General features: G+C 38.8%; 1 protein-coding gene across 1 annotated transcript; it reads left to right on the top strand.

Annotated features, from left to right (window-relative positions):
- The first annotated feature begins 593 nt into the window (after positions 1-593).
- LOC135547019 (homeobox even-skipped homolog protein 2-like) lies at positions 594-3,009 on the top strand. Its single transcript, XM_064975585.1, has 3 exons — positions 594-999; positions 1,333-1,571; positions 2,407-3,009. The coding sequence occupies exons 1-3, from the start codon at positions 594-596 to the stop codon at positions 3,007-3,009; spliced, it is 1,248 nt and encodes a 415-aa protein (XP_064831657.1).
- The last annotated feature ends 13,512 nt before the right edge of the window (positions 3,010-16,521 follow it).

Here is a 16,521-nt window from a genome sequence, read left to right on the forward strand (position 1 = left end):
TAAATATTTAAGTAATAATGTATAATTCAAAAATGCCTCAGTGAAATCATCGATGGAGAAAGAGAAGTAGAGAGAAGAGAAGGGAGAAACAACAGTGAATCAAAGCATGATGATATTCCTGAAAGAAGAGGGAGATGTTGCCACGCTCATTTTATTAATCAGGCTGTCAGGCGAGGCCAAACCCACGAGCAATCTAAAGCAGACTCGGATCAATCCAGGAACACACACTCACTCCACTCCTCACTTCTCCTCTTCCGCTCCACGTGTATATCCATTCGTCTGACCGCAGGTCGCATCCATCATCAAATGAACGCCATCTCGTATTTATTTGCTTATAAACCTGTTACAATATACGATAATTCGAGCAGCTTCACGCGTACCTTTACATTTTGGGCTAAAAATTATTCACGGTTCATTTTGAACGGTCATTCGTTGCTCGCATTGGTATTCTATTTATTTTTACGTCTCTCTCTCTCATAAAAAAGGTGTTATATTGTTTAGAGACAGTTGCTGATCTGAATGCGGATTAACTCCGCCACAACTCATCCGAGCACCAGCCCCGGAAATTGTTTTTTTTTTTTCTACAAGGCTTAATGATGGAGAGGAGAAGAAAAGAGATGGTTCTGATGGAGAGAGGTCTACACAGTCCCGTGTCTGGCAAAAGGCTCTCAAACCTGTCAGACTCGGCTGGAAATTCAGTGTTGGAGGCCCTTGAAAATGCTCAGCGCAGTGATCGACTAAACCCGACAATAACTTCCGCCTCGCTTCATGGAAGTCTCGGGGATATTCCAAACAAAGGCAAGTTCGAAACGGACAGTCTTTTCGGTGCCCACCACAACAGCGAGAATAACTCCTCAGCGGAGATTTCCTTGTCAGAAAGCAGAAAAAAGATCCACTTGTACCCTGAAGTTTCTCAAGACTCAGACATGAACAGTGATGTGGAAGTGGGATGCCCATCGTATCGTTCCCCGAGCCAACACAAGGAAAACAACAACAAAGGTAATATTCACTTGGACCTCAAATGTAATGATCGAAATAAATCATGCTAGATAAATAAATGTATTTGATATTTTAAAACAGATAATGTATAACAATACCAATATTAGAATAATATAACAATATTATAAATAATAATATCTAATAAAGAATATATGTGTGTTTCATTTTCAAATATTTCACAACTAATGCTACAAAAAATGATGTATTATTTAGCGTATAGATATTATCTCATGTGATTTCATAAGAATGTATAATAGTCAGTATACACAACAACATTACCTATAAAGCTTAGATGAGATTATCGAATAATAATTGCATATTTCTTTCCTAAAGGTTTTTCTGACAATAATTCTGGAGGCTCCAACACAAATTCATCCTCCCTTTCCAATCTTAACGGCAATGGAATGTGTTCAAACATGTCGAATGCGGATCAGGTGAGAAGGTACCGGACTGCATTTACCAGAGAACAAATAGGAAGACTGGAGAAAGAGTTTTACAGGGAAAATTATGTCTCAAGACCAAGAAGATGTGAACTTGCCGCATCACTCAATCTACCTGAAACTACAATAAAGGTAGGCCTGTGTTCTGTTATATGCATACAGGGTGGTGCAGCGGTCTAAGGCACTCAGTGCTAGAGGCGTCACTACAGACCCTAGTTTGATTCCAGGCTGTATCACAAGTTAAATAAAGGTTCAATCCTTTTAAAAATGTAAAATACATGACATAATAATGTAGGTTACATCACAAATAGTTTGGAATATATATACTACAATTATATTACACACTCCACTAAAACACACGCTGGTCAACATGCATACATCGGAACACACACACACAGAGACAGAGAGAGAGAGAGAGAGACAGAGAGAGAGAGAGAGAGAGAGAGAGAGAGAGAGAGAGAGAGAGAGAGAGCGAGAGAGAGAGAGAGAGAGAGAGAGAGAGAGAGAGAACACACAACACACACACGCACACAGAGCAAACCTATAAGCGAATCCGTTTTGTATAATTCACATTGTGAGCAAGACAATGGTCTTCTCGAATCTGTTCCAGAAATTAATCTGAAATGAAGTAATGAATGAATGAATTAATCTGAAATGAACAAATGAAAAAAAGTAACTATAAAAAAAGTCAAAACATTTCTTCAACTTGCTGATTTGTTTAAGGGTCCCTAAAAAGAACTATTCACAAATATATGTATACCTGCCTATTCGTTTTAAACTCCGAATTTGATCAAAGTTGCGTTAGCAATGTTTACGCAGTAAATATTGATATAGGCACACGCATGTCCTGAACACTGGGAAAATGCATGCGAGTCGATCCGATATTTTGTAATACTACAATGCTACAGTTCGGGTTGGATTTAATAGGGTCCAAAAGTAAACATGGATGATGATTCTCTGTCTGTAGGTATGGTTCCAGAACAGGCGGATGAAGGACAAGAGGCAACGTTTGGCAATGTCTTGGCCCCATCCAGCAGATCCAAACTTTTACACCTACATGATGACGCACGCGGCAGCCACCGGAAGTCTACCATACCCTTTCCATTCCCACATACCTCTGCACTATTACCCGCATGTGGGTGTCACAGCAGCTGCCGCTGCCGCAGCTGCGTCTGGTGCTGCATCGTCACCTTTCACTACCTCCATTCGCCCTATCGATACTTTCCGTGCACTCTCCCATCCTTATTCACGCCCAGAGCTTCTCTGTGGCATCAGGCACCCAGGACTTTATCAGTCACCCTCAGGCCTCAATAGCTCTGCGGCAGCATCAGCAGCAGCGGCTGCAGCATGTGCAGCTGCGGTCAGCGCACCATCGGTCACTGGGCCATGCTCGTGCCTCAGTTGTCACAGCAGCCAGGCGGCCAGCGCGCTAGGCTCCAGAAGTACCAACACTGACTTCACCTGCACCGCATCCGGTCAAAGTGGATTTTTTCCGTATTCTGCCGCTGTCCTGAGCAAAACATCGGCTCCATCACCAGATCAGAGAGAGGAATCTTCACTAAACAGATAACTTAATCGTGTAGACGATCTAAATCAAGTGCAGTTGGTTCTGTTTTATGCTTTGCTATTAGTTTATACATAGGCCTACATCTACGACTCCAATATTTGGGGGACAAATAAAGGTAATTTCAAAACAATTAGCAGGATTCGCATTTTTTTAAAGATGCCAAAAGGTGTTAACATTGGTAAGTGCTAAATTGACAGTAATTTAAAGGACTATTTTGTTAGTGCGTCGGTGATGAAGCTTTATTCCTGTGCCTTAAAACCTAGAAATAACTATCTAATTCAGTGATAGGCCCACGGTACTCGTGATTTATCCACTTATATCAAATATATTTTCCATCAATTATCTTCTTTTCAAATTTCCCAGTTATATTTTGGTATTAATTTAAGGCACTGTAAAAGTAAGCATTTTTATGTATTTATTATTGTCCTCTGCATTTATCAAATCAATGCTGGGCATTGCTTTTCTCTATGAAATATTGTTACGTGTAGATTCGTTATTAATGTAGGTTACGGTGAGAATCATATTTACAATATGTGCCACAACAACTATTACTGAATAATAACCGATACAGTTCAAGGGATATTCCTAATCTTCAAGTAAGGTGCATAGAATTTTGCACCGCTTCGAACTTGGCAGTAATGATGTTAAGAATAGAGGATTATGGCGAAAATTGCCAATCTTGTACTTTCACTCCTCGTTCTGAGACCCGCTGTCGGGTGCTAATAACCCCCTGAGGGAAGTCATTGGACATGACAGATAAAATACTTAGAACATACAACATTGTTCTTGGTGCTTAGATTGTACCGTAAAATGTGACATTCCTTACATATGAAGGTTAAAAAAGTGTACTCGGTAGAGCCAATGTTCGTTTCAGTTAGAAGTTGGGTGAACGCCCTTTATACGTTTCCTGTCATATTTCCGTTCCATGTTATATGGAGCAACCTTGTTAAAAAAACGGTATTTACATTCTCTCCCAATATGGCCCCCTACACTCAACATACAGTCCATATCGTTAAAATAGTTTTAAACCAAAATATTTACCGCTCTGGATTGGAAAATGACCCATGACGTGTAAATTACATTTCTTATATATATATTAATAATTTATCTGACTTGTTGAATGTTTATTCAATTTAAATCCGTATACACTGGAGATCATACACGCCTATTTCACCATAACTTTTGACTATTATATTGTAAGGTAAACATGCTTCTATGGCAACAAACAAACCAAATAAGTCGTATGCAAAATACATGTTATAAGTCCACACATGTAAGAGGCGAGAGTACTGAGGGCTGATAAACGATAAGTGAAAGCTGTTTAAAAGGGTTGAAATAATGAAATACTAGGGTATTGCCCTATGTCCCCAGGGTCTCTGAGATACATGGATCTGTATATTTTATCTCTGTATTTAAAATATTACCAACTGTATGAATTTACACATTTTAACTTGAGAAAAAAGTGTGTAAATATCTTTATGTAAATCATGTCATTTATTGATGATGTTTGTTCTTGGGAAATAAATCTTTTTTTTAAATCGTCAAACATTTTCCCATCTTTGTTTGAGATATTGAAAACACACTATATGAATACATGTCGATATTTTTGTCAAAATCACAGGTTTGAAGAGGTATGATAAAAGTGAGATAAAAGTGAGATCATCTTTGGTTATGGATATTATGTGTTTACATTTCGTGCAATATGTTTATTATGCACTTTATGTATTTACATCAATAGGTTCTTATTAATTAACTGATTTGCCTAGATAAATAAAGGTTAAATCAAATATAATCAATAGGGAAGCTGTATCTGTAGCATATAAGAAGCAGGGTCATACTGGCAGGCTACTTGGGCCTATTTTCTCTCCGGAAAGTCTGTCTGGCTTTAATTAAAACGACCCCCGAAAACTATTGGCAATATAAAGACTGCTATCACGGGTCATTCCGAATCTAAAATGTACCATTCTTTATGACATTAACTCTAAATTATACAAGCTGATACTGTCGTTAATTACAGTTCGTTAAATATATACCAGAGTGCCTTCAAGGGACTTTGAGATGTTACATTTTTTGAACGTCCCCATTAAAGAAATAGGATTAAGTCAGCAGCAGACCTGGGCGTGATATATGGCCATGTTTCCCTGCGGAAGGTTCCAACCCCTACAACAAAGGCATTGAGTTAGATAAAATATAAATAGGAAAAGACAGCGGAAAAACACTGCCCACAATAACAGGATCAGTTTTGTATCCAATGTGCAGACTGAAAAAATAATTCATCATAACATGCAAAAAAAAAAAACCTGTCACCTTTGCCGAATTGCTTTAGACAAGAAAAATCATATTTGGGTTGTTTAATATATTGTATACTTTATTTATTTCGGTGCTAATAGAAAACAACGAATTAAATGTCCACCAGAGAATGAAATACAAAGATCGATGATTCTGACCCTACTGTCCAACCACCCCTATTTAATTGACTGTATTTTATGGGTAATTTAACTGCTTGTTGTAAATTGAAGATGTTATAGAAACGACACGAACACTACATTTACTGACATTCATCGCATTTTTTTGACATTGACTATCTGATCAGCCCGTCATGCCAACCTCCAATTCTTCATTACATACTGTTTATGATCTGTTACAGAACAACGTGCTTGCTCCAGAGTGATTGATTGCCTTATTAACGCGTGTTCTTGTAAGTGTGACCGAACTGATTACGATGCATATGTTTAGAATAATGTTTCATTTAGCTGACTGCAAGTAATATAGGGTGACAGCTGCTGCGGGAGGACAAAAACCTAAACTAGAGGGAGCAAGTGGGGCCAAAACACTCCACCGTTAATTATTAAGGTGGAAATAGAAAATAAGAAACTCACCCGACTGCTCCATCTATGGATTTGGAAATTGTTTAAACAGTTTCTTGCTGAAGTTATTGAATAATGCATTATGTTGCCTTCTGTATCAGTACTGAGACTTCTGATAGTCATTTGGTTATAATAGCGTGGTAAAATAGACCTATATCACCATAGTAATATAGACCTATCTAAATAACAGAAAATCTACTTTTTTTTCGTTGCATTTTTGCATTTTGGCGTCCAACTCATTTACAAACATGACCTCACATAAACAGACACATGTCAACTTGATTTAATCAGATTTGGAGAGCCTTCTCTGGCATCATGTTAGGAACATATTGTATTTATTTCAGTCTGATGCTGTAAACAGTCTAATGACATGGCAGATGTTGCCATATTTGTCGTGCAGGCTAAATGTATAATTGTAGGCTTATCATGGCTTTTGGGGCGGCAGGGTAGCCTAGTGGTTAGAGCGTTGGACTAGTAACCTGTTCTGCCCCTGAACAGGCAGTTAACCCACTGTTCCTAGGCCGTCATTGAAAATAAGAATTTGTTCTTAACTCACTTGCCTAGTAAAATAAAGGTTAAAAAAAGGAGAGATTTATGCTATTATTAGCCGACTGAAGTAAAATCAACCGCTGTTTGTCTCAAATTAATGCTTCTTTTCAAATGTTACTTTCATATATTACATGACATGAATGTAGCTATAACCCATTTAGACAGAATGAAATTGTTAAATTAACTTATCAGCCCCTAATGATGATGAATGAGATATTAATTCAGATTCAAGCCTGACAATTTGCAATTTGACGCATTTGATAGTTTTCAAATAACATTTAGAATAGCAGGTCATCCCCTCAATCAATATAAGCATATAATTCGGTCTCTCGTAAAATACATATATATATATTTTCATGAATATGTATTGAAACATGTTCTCAATTATCAATTATCCTTCACTGGATTAAACATAAATTATTGCACCGTCTTTCTTGCAGGAGACTATTAAATTGGTATGATCCACAAAGCATTGTTCTTAACGCGACTTTGGTCTTCTACCGCCTGCACCAAACGCCCGTTTGCCAATATATTATTTTCTTTTCGTAAAGGATATGCCTATATTAGCATACATCTCAGGTTTGCGTTTTAACTCTGTTCATGCAATCAACATAACACGTTTTTCTCCATAAACGCATTTAGAAATCCATTTGATTGAAATAAAGAACTATCCTTGTGTTTGAATATTTGTAGTGTAGCCTATACAGTATGGCCTAATGAACTTCACACAGCTTATTGGATACACATGTCTTCCGGATTCACATATACAGCTGAAGTCGGAAGTTTACATACACCTTAGCTTAATACATTTAAACTCCGTTTTTCACAATTTCTGACAATTAATCCTAGTAAAAATTTCCTGTTTTAGGTCAGTTAGGATCACCACTTTATTTTAAGAATGTGAAATGTCAGAATAATAGTAGAGAGAATTATTTATTTCAGCTTTTATTTCTTTCATCACATTCCCAGTGGTTCAGAAGTTTACATACACTCAACTAGTATTTGGTAGCTTTGCCTTGAAATTGTTTAACTTGGGTCAAACGTTTCGGGTAGCCTTCCACAAGCTTCTCATATGGGTTGTGTGAATTTTGGCCCATTACTCCTGACAGAGCTGATGTAACTGAGTCAGGTTTGTAGGCCTCCTTGCTCACATGCTTTTTCAGTCCTGCCCACAAATAATCTATAGGATTGAGTTCAGGGCTTTGTGATGGCCACTCCAATACCTTGACTTTATTGTCCTTAAGCCATTGTGCCAAAACTTTGGAAGTATTTGGAAGACCCATTTGGAAGACCCATTTGCGACCAAGCTTTAACTTCCTGATGTCTTGAGATGTTGCTTCAATATATCCACATAATTTTCCTTCCCTATGACGCCATCTATTTTGTGAAGTGCACCAGTCCCTCATGCAGCAAAGCACCCCCACAACATGATGCTGCCACCCCTGTGCTTCACGGTTGGGATGGTGTTCTTCAGCTTGCAAGCCTCCCCCTTTTTCTTCCAAACATAACGATGGTCATTATGGCCAAACAGTTCAGAATCGTAGTCTGGCTTTCTTATGGTGTTTTTTGAGCAGTGGCTTCTTCCTTGCTGAGTGGCCCTTCAGGATATGTCGATATAGAGCTAATTCTACTGTGGATATAGATACATTTGTACCTGTTTCCTCCAGTATCTTCACAAGGTCCTTTGCTGTTGTTCTGGGATTGATTTGCACTTTTCGCACCAAAGTGCGAAAAGTTTTCTTGTGGGGAAAGAGAGGCGGACCAAAATGCAGCGTGGTTAGTTTTGTGCATCTTTAATAAAGATGAAAGTACTACAATCTACAAAACAAGAAACGTGAAAAAAACAAAACAGTCCTATCTGGTGCCACAAACACAAAGACAGGAACAATCACCCACAAAACCCAACACAAAACAGGCTACCTAAATATGGTTCCCAATCAGAGACAATGACTAACACCTGCCTCTGATTGAGAACCATATCAGGCCTAACATAGAAATGGACAAACCAGACACACAACATAGAATGCCCACCCAGCTCACGTCCTGACCAACACTAAAACAAGGAAAACACACACGAACGATGGTCAGAATGTGACAGTATGTTCATCTCTAAGATACCGAACGTGTCTCCTTCCTGAGAGGTATGACGGCTGCGTGGTCTCATGGTGTTAATACTTGCGTACTATTGTTTGTACAGATGAACGTGGTACCTTCAGGCATTTGGAAATTGCTCCCAAGGATGAACCAGACTTGTGGAGGTCTATAATTATTTATCTGAGGTCTTGGCTGATTTCTTTAGATTTTCCCATGATGTCAAGCAGAGGCACTGAGTTTGAAGGTAGGCCTTGAAATACATCCACAGGTACACCTCCAATTGACTGAAATTGTCATGTTCTGACCTTGGTTCTTTTGTTATGTCTTTGTTTTAGTATGGTCAGGGCATCTATGTTCTTTTTTCTATAATTTGGTATCTCTATGTTTGGCCTGGTATGGTTCTCAATCAGAGGCAGCTGTCAATCGTTGTCCCTGATTGAGAACCATACTTAGGCAGCCTGTTTTCACACTTGAGTTGTGGGTGATTGTTTTCTGTTATGTGTCTGTCACCTTACAGAACTGTTTCGTTTCATTCTCCTTTGTTATTTTGTTTAGTGTTCTCTGTTAAATAAATATATGACGAACACTTACCACGCTGCGCTTTGGTCCACACCTCATTCCAACGACGAGCATTACACAAATGATATCAATTAGCGTATCAGAAGCTTCTAAAGCCATGACATAATTTTCTGGACATTTCCAAGCTGTTTAAAGGCACAGTCAACTTAGTGTATGTAAACTTCTGACCCACTGGAATTGTGATACAGTGAATTATAAGTGAAATAATCTGTCTGTAAACAATTGTTTCAAAAATGACTTGTGACATGCAGAAAGTAGATGTCCTAACCGACTTGCCAAAACTATAGTTTGTTAACAAGAAGTTTGTGGAGTGGTTGAAAAATTAGTTTTAATGAGTCCAACCTAAGTGTGTGTAAGCTTAAACTGTAGTCTATGAGCCTCTCAGTCCAGGATAGTTGCCACAGAATAATACTAAACACATAAGAACTAGGCAATAAAAAAAGTACTCTGTGTCCTAAGAAAACTCATAGTGCAATTAACTTGTGACATGCATGATTATAGTGACAATACCAGGAACATACCTATTGGAAATATGCATTACATTCACTATTGCTTGAACATAACTATCTGCAATGAGGCAGGAAAAGGAGCTGACCATTGCTGAAATGGACTGGTTTCTACTGTATCCCATCAATATATACAAGGGGTAAAAGTTGCGACTATTGTCAATCACATAATGTAATTGTACAGTGCCATATATTTAAGTAATAAGGCCAAAAGGTGTGCGGTTACTGTGTATTGGCCATATAGCATAAACCGAGGTGTTTTGTTGCTATTATAAACTGGTTACCAACATAATTAGAAACAGTAAATAAGTATTTTTGCGTTATTCCATGGAATATTGTCTGCTATACACAGTGGTGTAAAGTACTTGAGTAAAAATAAAATTAAGTACTACTTAAGTAGTTTTTTTGGGTATCTGTACTTATCTTTACTATTTTGGACAACTTTTACTTTTACTCCAGTACATTCCTAAAGAAAATTTGGAACTTTTTACTGCTTACATTTTCCATGACGCCCAAAAGTAGTCTTTACATTTTGAATGCTTTGCAGGACAGGAAAATGTTGAATGCTTAGCAGGACATGAACATTGTCTAATTCACTCACATATCAAGAGAACATCCCTGGTCATCCCTACCTCCTCTGATCTGGTGGACTCACTAAACACAAATGCTTTGTTTGTAAATTATATCTGAGTGTTGAACTGTGCCCCTGGCTATACGTAAATGAAAATATCAAGAACATCATGTCATCTGGTTTTCTTAAATCCTCTTAGAGCTACCCGCCTACTTTTTTCAATTTCCGCCTGAAGACATACCCAAATCTAACTGCCTGTAGCTCAGGCACAGAACCAAGGATATGCATATTATTGGTACCATTTGAAAGAAAACACTCTGAAGTTTGTGTAAATGTGAATTGAATGTAGGAGAATATAACACAATAGATCTGGTTTAGATAATACAATGAAAAAAACATCCGTTTAATATTTTTATTGTTGTATCATCTTTAAAATGAACAAAATAAAACAAGCGTTCAGATAGGATGATGGGTACAATATCAGTGAAAAACATAAGAGGGCAACAGTACTTGTGCAAAGTTTATCATGAAGTCACCCAGGTGTCCCACACAAGTAGCCCAAATGTACCCAAGTGGCCAAATTGGTGAGTTATACATTTTGAATGGAATAACTATATACAAAATACCAATATGCTATTCTAACACCCCCCCCCCCCAAAAAGGAGAGAAAACATGAAAAAAAAATACATTTACAAAATAACACTTTCAATATTTGGAAGACCTTGGCACTGGGGGCTCCCATTCGGAGTCAGTGTCATTGTGAAAGAAAATGTTCATTTAAAATAGTTTCACATATGAGCCCTGTATCAACAGGTATAATACACACATATATAGAGAGTACAGGGAACATAAGGTTGAATATATTATAGACCTGCTAGATCTACTGTCTAATTTATATTATGACATTTCAGCTAGATCTACTGTCTCTATTATATTATGACAGACCAGCTGTATCTACTGACTCCATTTCACTTTGGCCATTGTTGTGGGCCTGCCCTCCCCTCAACAGCCTCAAATAGTCTATTTCATTTCACAAATAATATTTTATATTATTAATTTCAAACAACGGCATTAGCACGAGAAGAACTTACCAGTCCAAAACGATGTCCTCTCCGTTCCAAAAATATTCCTCCATTTGGGAATCGCTAAATGAATTGTCCTCGATCAATTTCTTCTAAAATTGTGTGTTCATCTGTATACTGTATCTAGATTTAGCTTTCCCTGACTTAGTCACCATACTGATTGATATACAAACAGCTGAATATGCGCTTTACCAAAACAATGCTGTGCGCAACATGCGTGGCTCCTTCCGGAATGAATCGTCAACGGCGAATGAACCTCTTTACGCCGGAGTTTACTACATGGGTTGGTCTTCCAACACATAAACATTACATATTGCCGTTTACCTCAGCTCATTGGCTATCTACCCAGCTAGATTTCAAGACGATACGTGGTCATTAGGTTAAAATACAGTCAATCAACGAAACAGGGGGCATTTCATTGGTGCACAATGATGTCATTACTTGTCTTCAAATCGGTTTATTTCAGTCAATACGTCCTGCGAAATGACCCATCAGGTTTGGTTGTGTTACAAACAAACCAGTTGATTGCAATGAAACCAAACATGACTGGAAAAGTCACGTTTTGTGTGTGTATTTACCTCAAATGTGTCGTCGAAAATGGAATGAGACGGAATTCACGACACAAGCGGTTCACAAAATGTTTCGTGTTAGGCTATAAAATGGATTTTATCAAACAAAAGAGCATTCATTGTCTAACAATGAGCATTGGGATTGCGAACAGAGGAAGATCATCAAAGGTAAACAATTTATTTTATTACAGTTTGTTACGCCTGTTTGTGTCACGTTCTGACCTTTATTTCCTTTGTTTTGTCTTTATTTAGTATGGTCAGGGCGTGAGTTGGGGTGGGCAGTCTATGTGTGTTTTTCTATGTTGGGGTTTTGATTTCAGCCTAGTATCGCTCTCAATCAGAGGCAGGTGTCGTTAGTTGTCTCTGATTGAGAATCATACTTAGGTAGCCTGGGTTTCACTTTTGGTTTGGGGGTGTTTGTTTCCGTGTGAGTGTTTGTTGCCACACGGTACTGTTTTGGTTTTTGTTCATGTTCACATTTATTGTTTTGTGTTTCGTAGTGTTCTGTTTATAACTTAAAATAAACGTTATGGACACTTACCACTCTGCGCATTGGTCCTCCGATCCTTCTCGCTTCTCCTCCTCAGAAGAGGAGAAGGAATGCCGTTACAGTTTGTTATGCCTGTGCTGGTTGAAATAGTTGTTTTTTATGCGGATCTATCCGAGCTATCTAGCTGAGGACTGGGGTAAAGTCATTTTCTCTGATCAATCCCCTTTCCGATTGTTTGGAGCATCCGTAAAAAAGCTTGTCCGGAGAAGACAAGGTGAGCGCTACCTTCAGTCCTGTGTCATGCCAACAGTAAAGCATCGTGAGACATTTACATTTACATTACATTTAAGTCATTTAGCAGACGCTCTTATCCAGAGCGACTTACAAATTGGTGAATTCACCTTCTGACATCCAGTGGAACAGCCACTTTACAATAGTGCATCTAAATCATTAAGGGGGGGGGGGTGGTGAGAAGGATTACTTATCTTATCCTAGGTATTCCCATTCATGTGTGGGGTTGCTTCTCAGCCAAGGGAGTGGGCTCACTCACAATTTTGCCTAAGAACACAGCCATTAATAAAGAATGGTACCAACACATCCTCTGAGAGCAACTTCTCCCAACCATCCAGGAACAGTTTGGTGATGAACAATGCCTTTTCCAGCATGATGGAGCACCTTGCCATAAGGCGAAAGTGATAACTAAGTGGCTTGGGAACAAAACATCGATATTTTGGGTCCATGGCCAGGAAACTCCCCAGACCTTAATCCCTAGTAGAACCTGTGGTCAATCCCTAAGAGGCCGGTGGACAAACAAAAACCCACAAATTCTGACAAACTCCAAGCATTGATTATGCAAGAATGGGCTGCCATCAGTCAGGATGTGGCCCAGAAGTTATTTGACAGAATGCCAGTGTGGATTGCAGAGGTCTTGAAAAAGAAGGATCAACACGGCAAATATTGACTCTTTGCATCAACTTCATGTAATTGTCAATAAAAACCTTTGACACTTATGAAATGCTTGTAATTATACTTCAGTATTCCATAGTAACATCTGACAAAAAATATCTGAAGACACTGAGGCAGCAGACTTTGTGAAAATTAATATTTGTGTCATTTGTCTCAACTTTTAGCCACGGCTGTATATAAGAATGTCTCTTCTAGCGATATTTTTACTCAACCTTTCTCCCTTGCTAGACATTCAGTTGAGAATCGTGATTTAGCATGCTTTTTGTCCAGAAGAAACTAAATCTTTATCTTGGATAACTTTATCTTGGACTGCAAGGCAAAACATCTTGGACCATACATTAAACACAATACTAGGTTTGGCCGATAATACCTAACTACCATGTAAACAACTATTGAAAGCTGTTGTCAACCGTTGTGAAATGTATGTATGCTCAAGTTTTAGCATATTTGAACGTATCACACATTCCTGGTGTATGGCAGCACACAATACTGCAGTGCCCTTAGTGATATGTCAAATTCCATATTGTTAGACTAATAACATAATTAAAGTGGTGCTGTGAGGAATTCCAAATTCAGTACAAAAGCTGTAAAAACAATATCTATTGTTATTTAAGAAGTGATTTTGACAGGACAATTAATCACTACACCATGCATGCAGTGCTGATTTTTGACATTTGAACAGGAATTGCAATCAGTTTTGCTTCCAACATTGGTTATCAGTGGGCTCGCGCCCGTTCCTGTCTTCAATATAAACTTTGCATTTTAGCCTGTGCTTTTGTGTAACAAATTTAATTGCTTCTTGTAGGGAATCAATGTCCTATCTAAGCTTTTTTTAATATCTAGAAATATAGTTTTTGCAGCTTTTGTAAGCTGGTCATTTACAAAGAAAGTAGTAGTGGTGGATTTCTACACAGTGCACCTTTAATATAATGAATGTTGTAGAAAGAGCTCATTGCCAAAACAGCACTGAATGATGGATGAGGCTTTACATGGTTTCCCCCCTCATTTTCAGTGTTGGATGACCATGAGCCTTTACGCGTGCTATAGCGGACATTCAATTGTTTTTTTTGCAAATAGGAAAAGAACAGACATGTTTTACCTCAACTAAGAACGCGTTCTACCTAGACCTGGGAGCAATCCTGGTTGACTGACTTGCTTAAGGACCCTGCTTGTTAACTGACACAACGCTCCTGATCACGAGGCTACCTGACACCCCACTTGCCTGCATCAATATGCAACAATACATCTGTAGACGGTTTCACAGAAATATTGTATTGGAGGATGTTTTGTAGGGCAATGCCTCTAATCTTTGCGTATTTTTAGTATTTTTTTATTTTATTTTCTGTTTTTCAGAAGACAACTGATTCTGAGAAAGTCACCCGACGGAGTGAAAATCGGTATCCTTGACGATGTGGACGTTGCCCTTCATTGTCGTTGTGGATGGAGCTGCAGCAGATGACCCAATACCAGCTGACGATGTGGACGTTGCCCTTCCTTGTCGTTGTGGATAGAGCTGCAGCAGATGACCCAATGCCAGCTGTCGAGGTGGACGTTGCCCTTCCTTGCCGTTGTGGATAGAGCTGCAGCAGATGACCCAATACCAGCTGACGATGTGGACGTTGCCCTTCCTTGTCGTTGTGGATAGAGCTGCAGCAGATGACCCAATGCCAGCTGACGATGTGGACGTTGCCCTTCCTTGCCGTTGTGGATAGAGCTGCAGCAGATGACCCAATACCAGCTGACGATGTGGACGTTGCCCTTCATTGTCGTTGTGGATGGAGCTGCAGCAGATGACCCAATACCAGCTGACGATGTGGACGTTGCCCTTCCTTGTCGTTGTGGATAGAGCTGCAGCAGATGACCCAATGCCAGCTGTCGAGGTGGACGTTGCCCTTCCTTGCCGTTGTGGATAGAGCTGCAGCAGATGACCCAATGCCAGCTGACGATGTGGACGTTGCCCTTCCTTGTCGTTGTGGATAGAGCTGCAGCAGATGACCCAATACCAGCTGTCGAGGTGGACGTTGCCCTTCCTTGTCGTTGTGGATAGAGCTGCAGCAGATGACCCAATGCCAGCTGACGATGTGGACGTTGCCCTTGTGATAGAAGAGCAGCTGATCATACATGAGCTTCACAATGTCCCAAATGCCTTTGCCACTTTGATTGGACTTGTTGTCCGAACATGGATTACCCAAAAGGTTTGAGGTTGTTCAGAAAATATTCTTGAAGAGTGGTGCAGAAAACTGTACCGCAAAAGTGCATGGTCTGAAGAACCATCTCCTTCATTGAAGCTTCTCCATTTTAAAAATTACTTTATATTTGACAATGATTGATTTACTAACAAGAGTACATTGATCAATTCAACAACTTACATCGATATCAATTAATTCCATCTAGCTTGTAATGACAACAAAATAGTCCTTTTGTGTATTTCAAAAGATTTATTACACTATGTATTAACAAACAAATACATTTGCAACAATGTATAGATCCCTAGAATGTATTTTGATTGTCATTAAAATACATGTTTAACAATGCATATTTTTAGATTCATGTCTTTGGGTGCATTTAAACGGGCAGCCAAATCCTGCTGTCACTAATTGGTATTTTTAACCAATATCAGCCAAGAACATTTTTTTTTCTAAAGATAAACGTTTTGTCAAACAATTCAATGATAGCAAATCAATGGTCTCTAACAAAAGACGGTTGTAGTTTGTAGACTGAAAGTCACAATAGGGTAACTTAAGTCTTCCCAAAACTGAGATTTGTAAAATGAAGGCAAATAACAGCATCGCTGTCCGAGGAATTAACTCAACTACTGCGAGTAAAACAAAAAAACACACCGTCTTAATAAATCTGAACTTTGTTCAACTGTACACAATGGGTTAAATTAAGTTTACATGCTGTCGAGTTAGAACAGTGGTTCTCAACTTGCAGCCTGTCGCAAGCTTGTCTGTTATGTCATAAATAGTATAGATATTTATTTATGTGTGGCCTGCTTGACTTGCTCGTAGCCACGGTACAGCATCACCGGCCAAGCAGGTTGAGAATTCTGTGTTACAATAACTCAATATGAAGTAGGCTTGACTTAAGTGCATGTTGATTGAAAATGGTTAACTGCCTGTTCATGGGCAGAACGACAGATTTGTACATTGTCACGAGTCCAACGCTCTAACCACTAGGCTACCCTGCCACCCCTTTATAATGGCAAATGGTTAACTATTTTATAAATTAAGTAACTGGCT

This window comes from Oncorhynchus masou, chromosome 10 (genome assembly GCF_036934945.1).
Source record: "Oncorhynchus masou masou isolate Uvic2021 chromosome 10, UVic_Omas_1.1, whole genome shotgun sequence".
NCBI classification, from domain to species: Eukaryota; Metazoa; Chordata; class Actinopteri; order Salmoniformes; family Salmonidae; genus Oncorhynchus; species Oncorhynchus masou.

Coding starts and splice junctions, on each gene's coding strand:
- LOC135547019 (XM_064975585.1), top strand. CDS start 594: ATGATGGAGAGGAGAAGAAAAGAGATGGTTCTGATGGAGAGAGGTCTA. Junction 1,000..1,332: donor CAAGGAAAACAACAACAAAG/GTAATATTCACT, acceptor TCTTTCCTAAAG/GTTTTTCTGACAATAATTCT. Junction 1,572..2,406: donor TACCTGAAACTACAATAAAG/GTAGGCCTGTGT, acceptor CTCTGTCTGTAG/GTATGGTTCCAGAACAGGCG.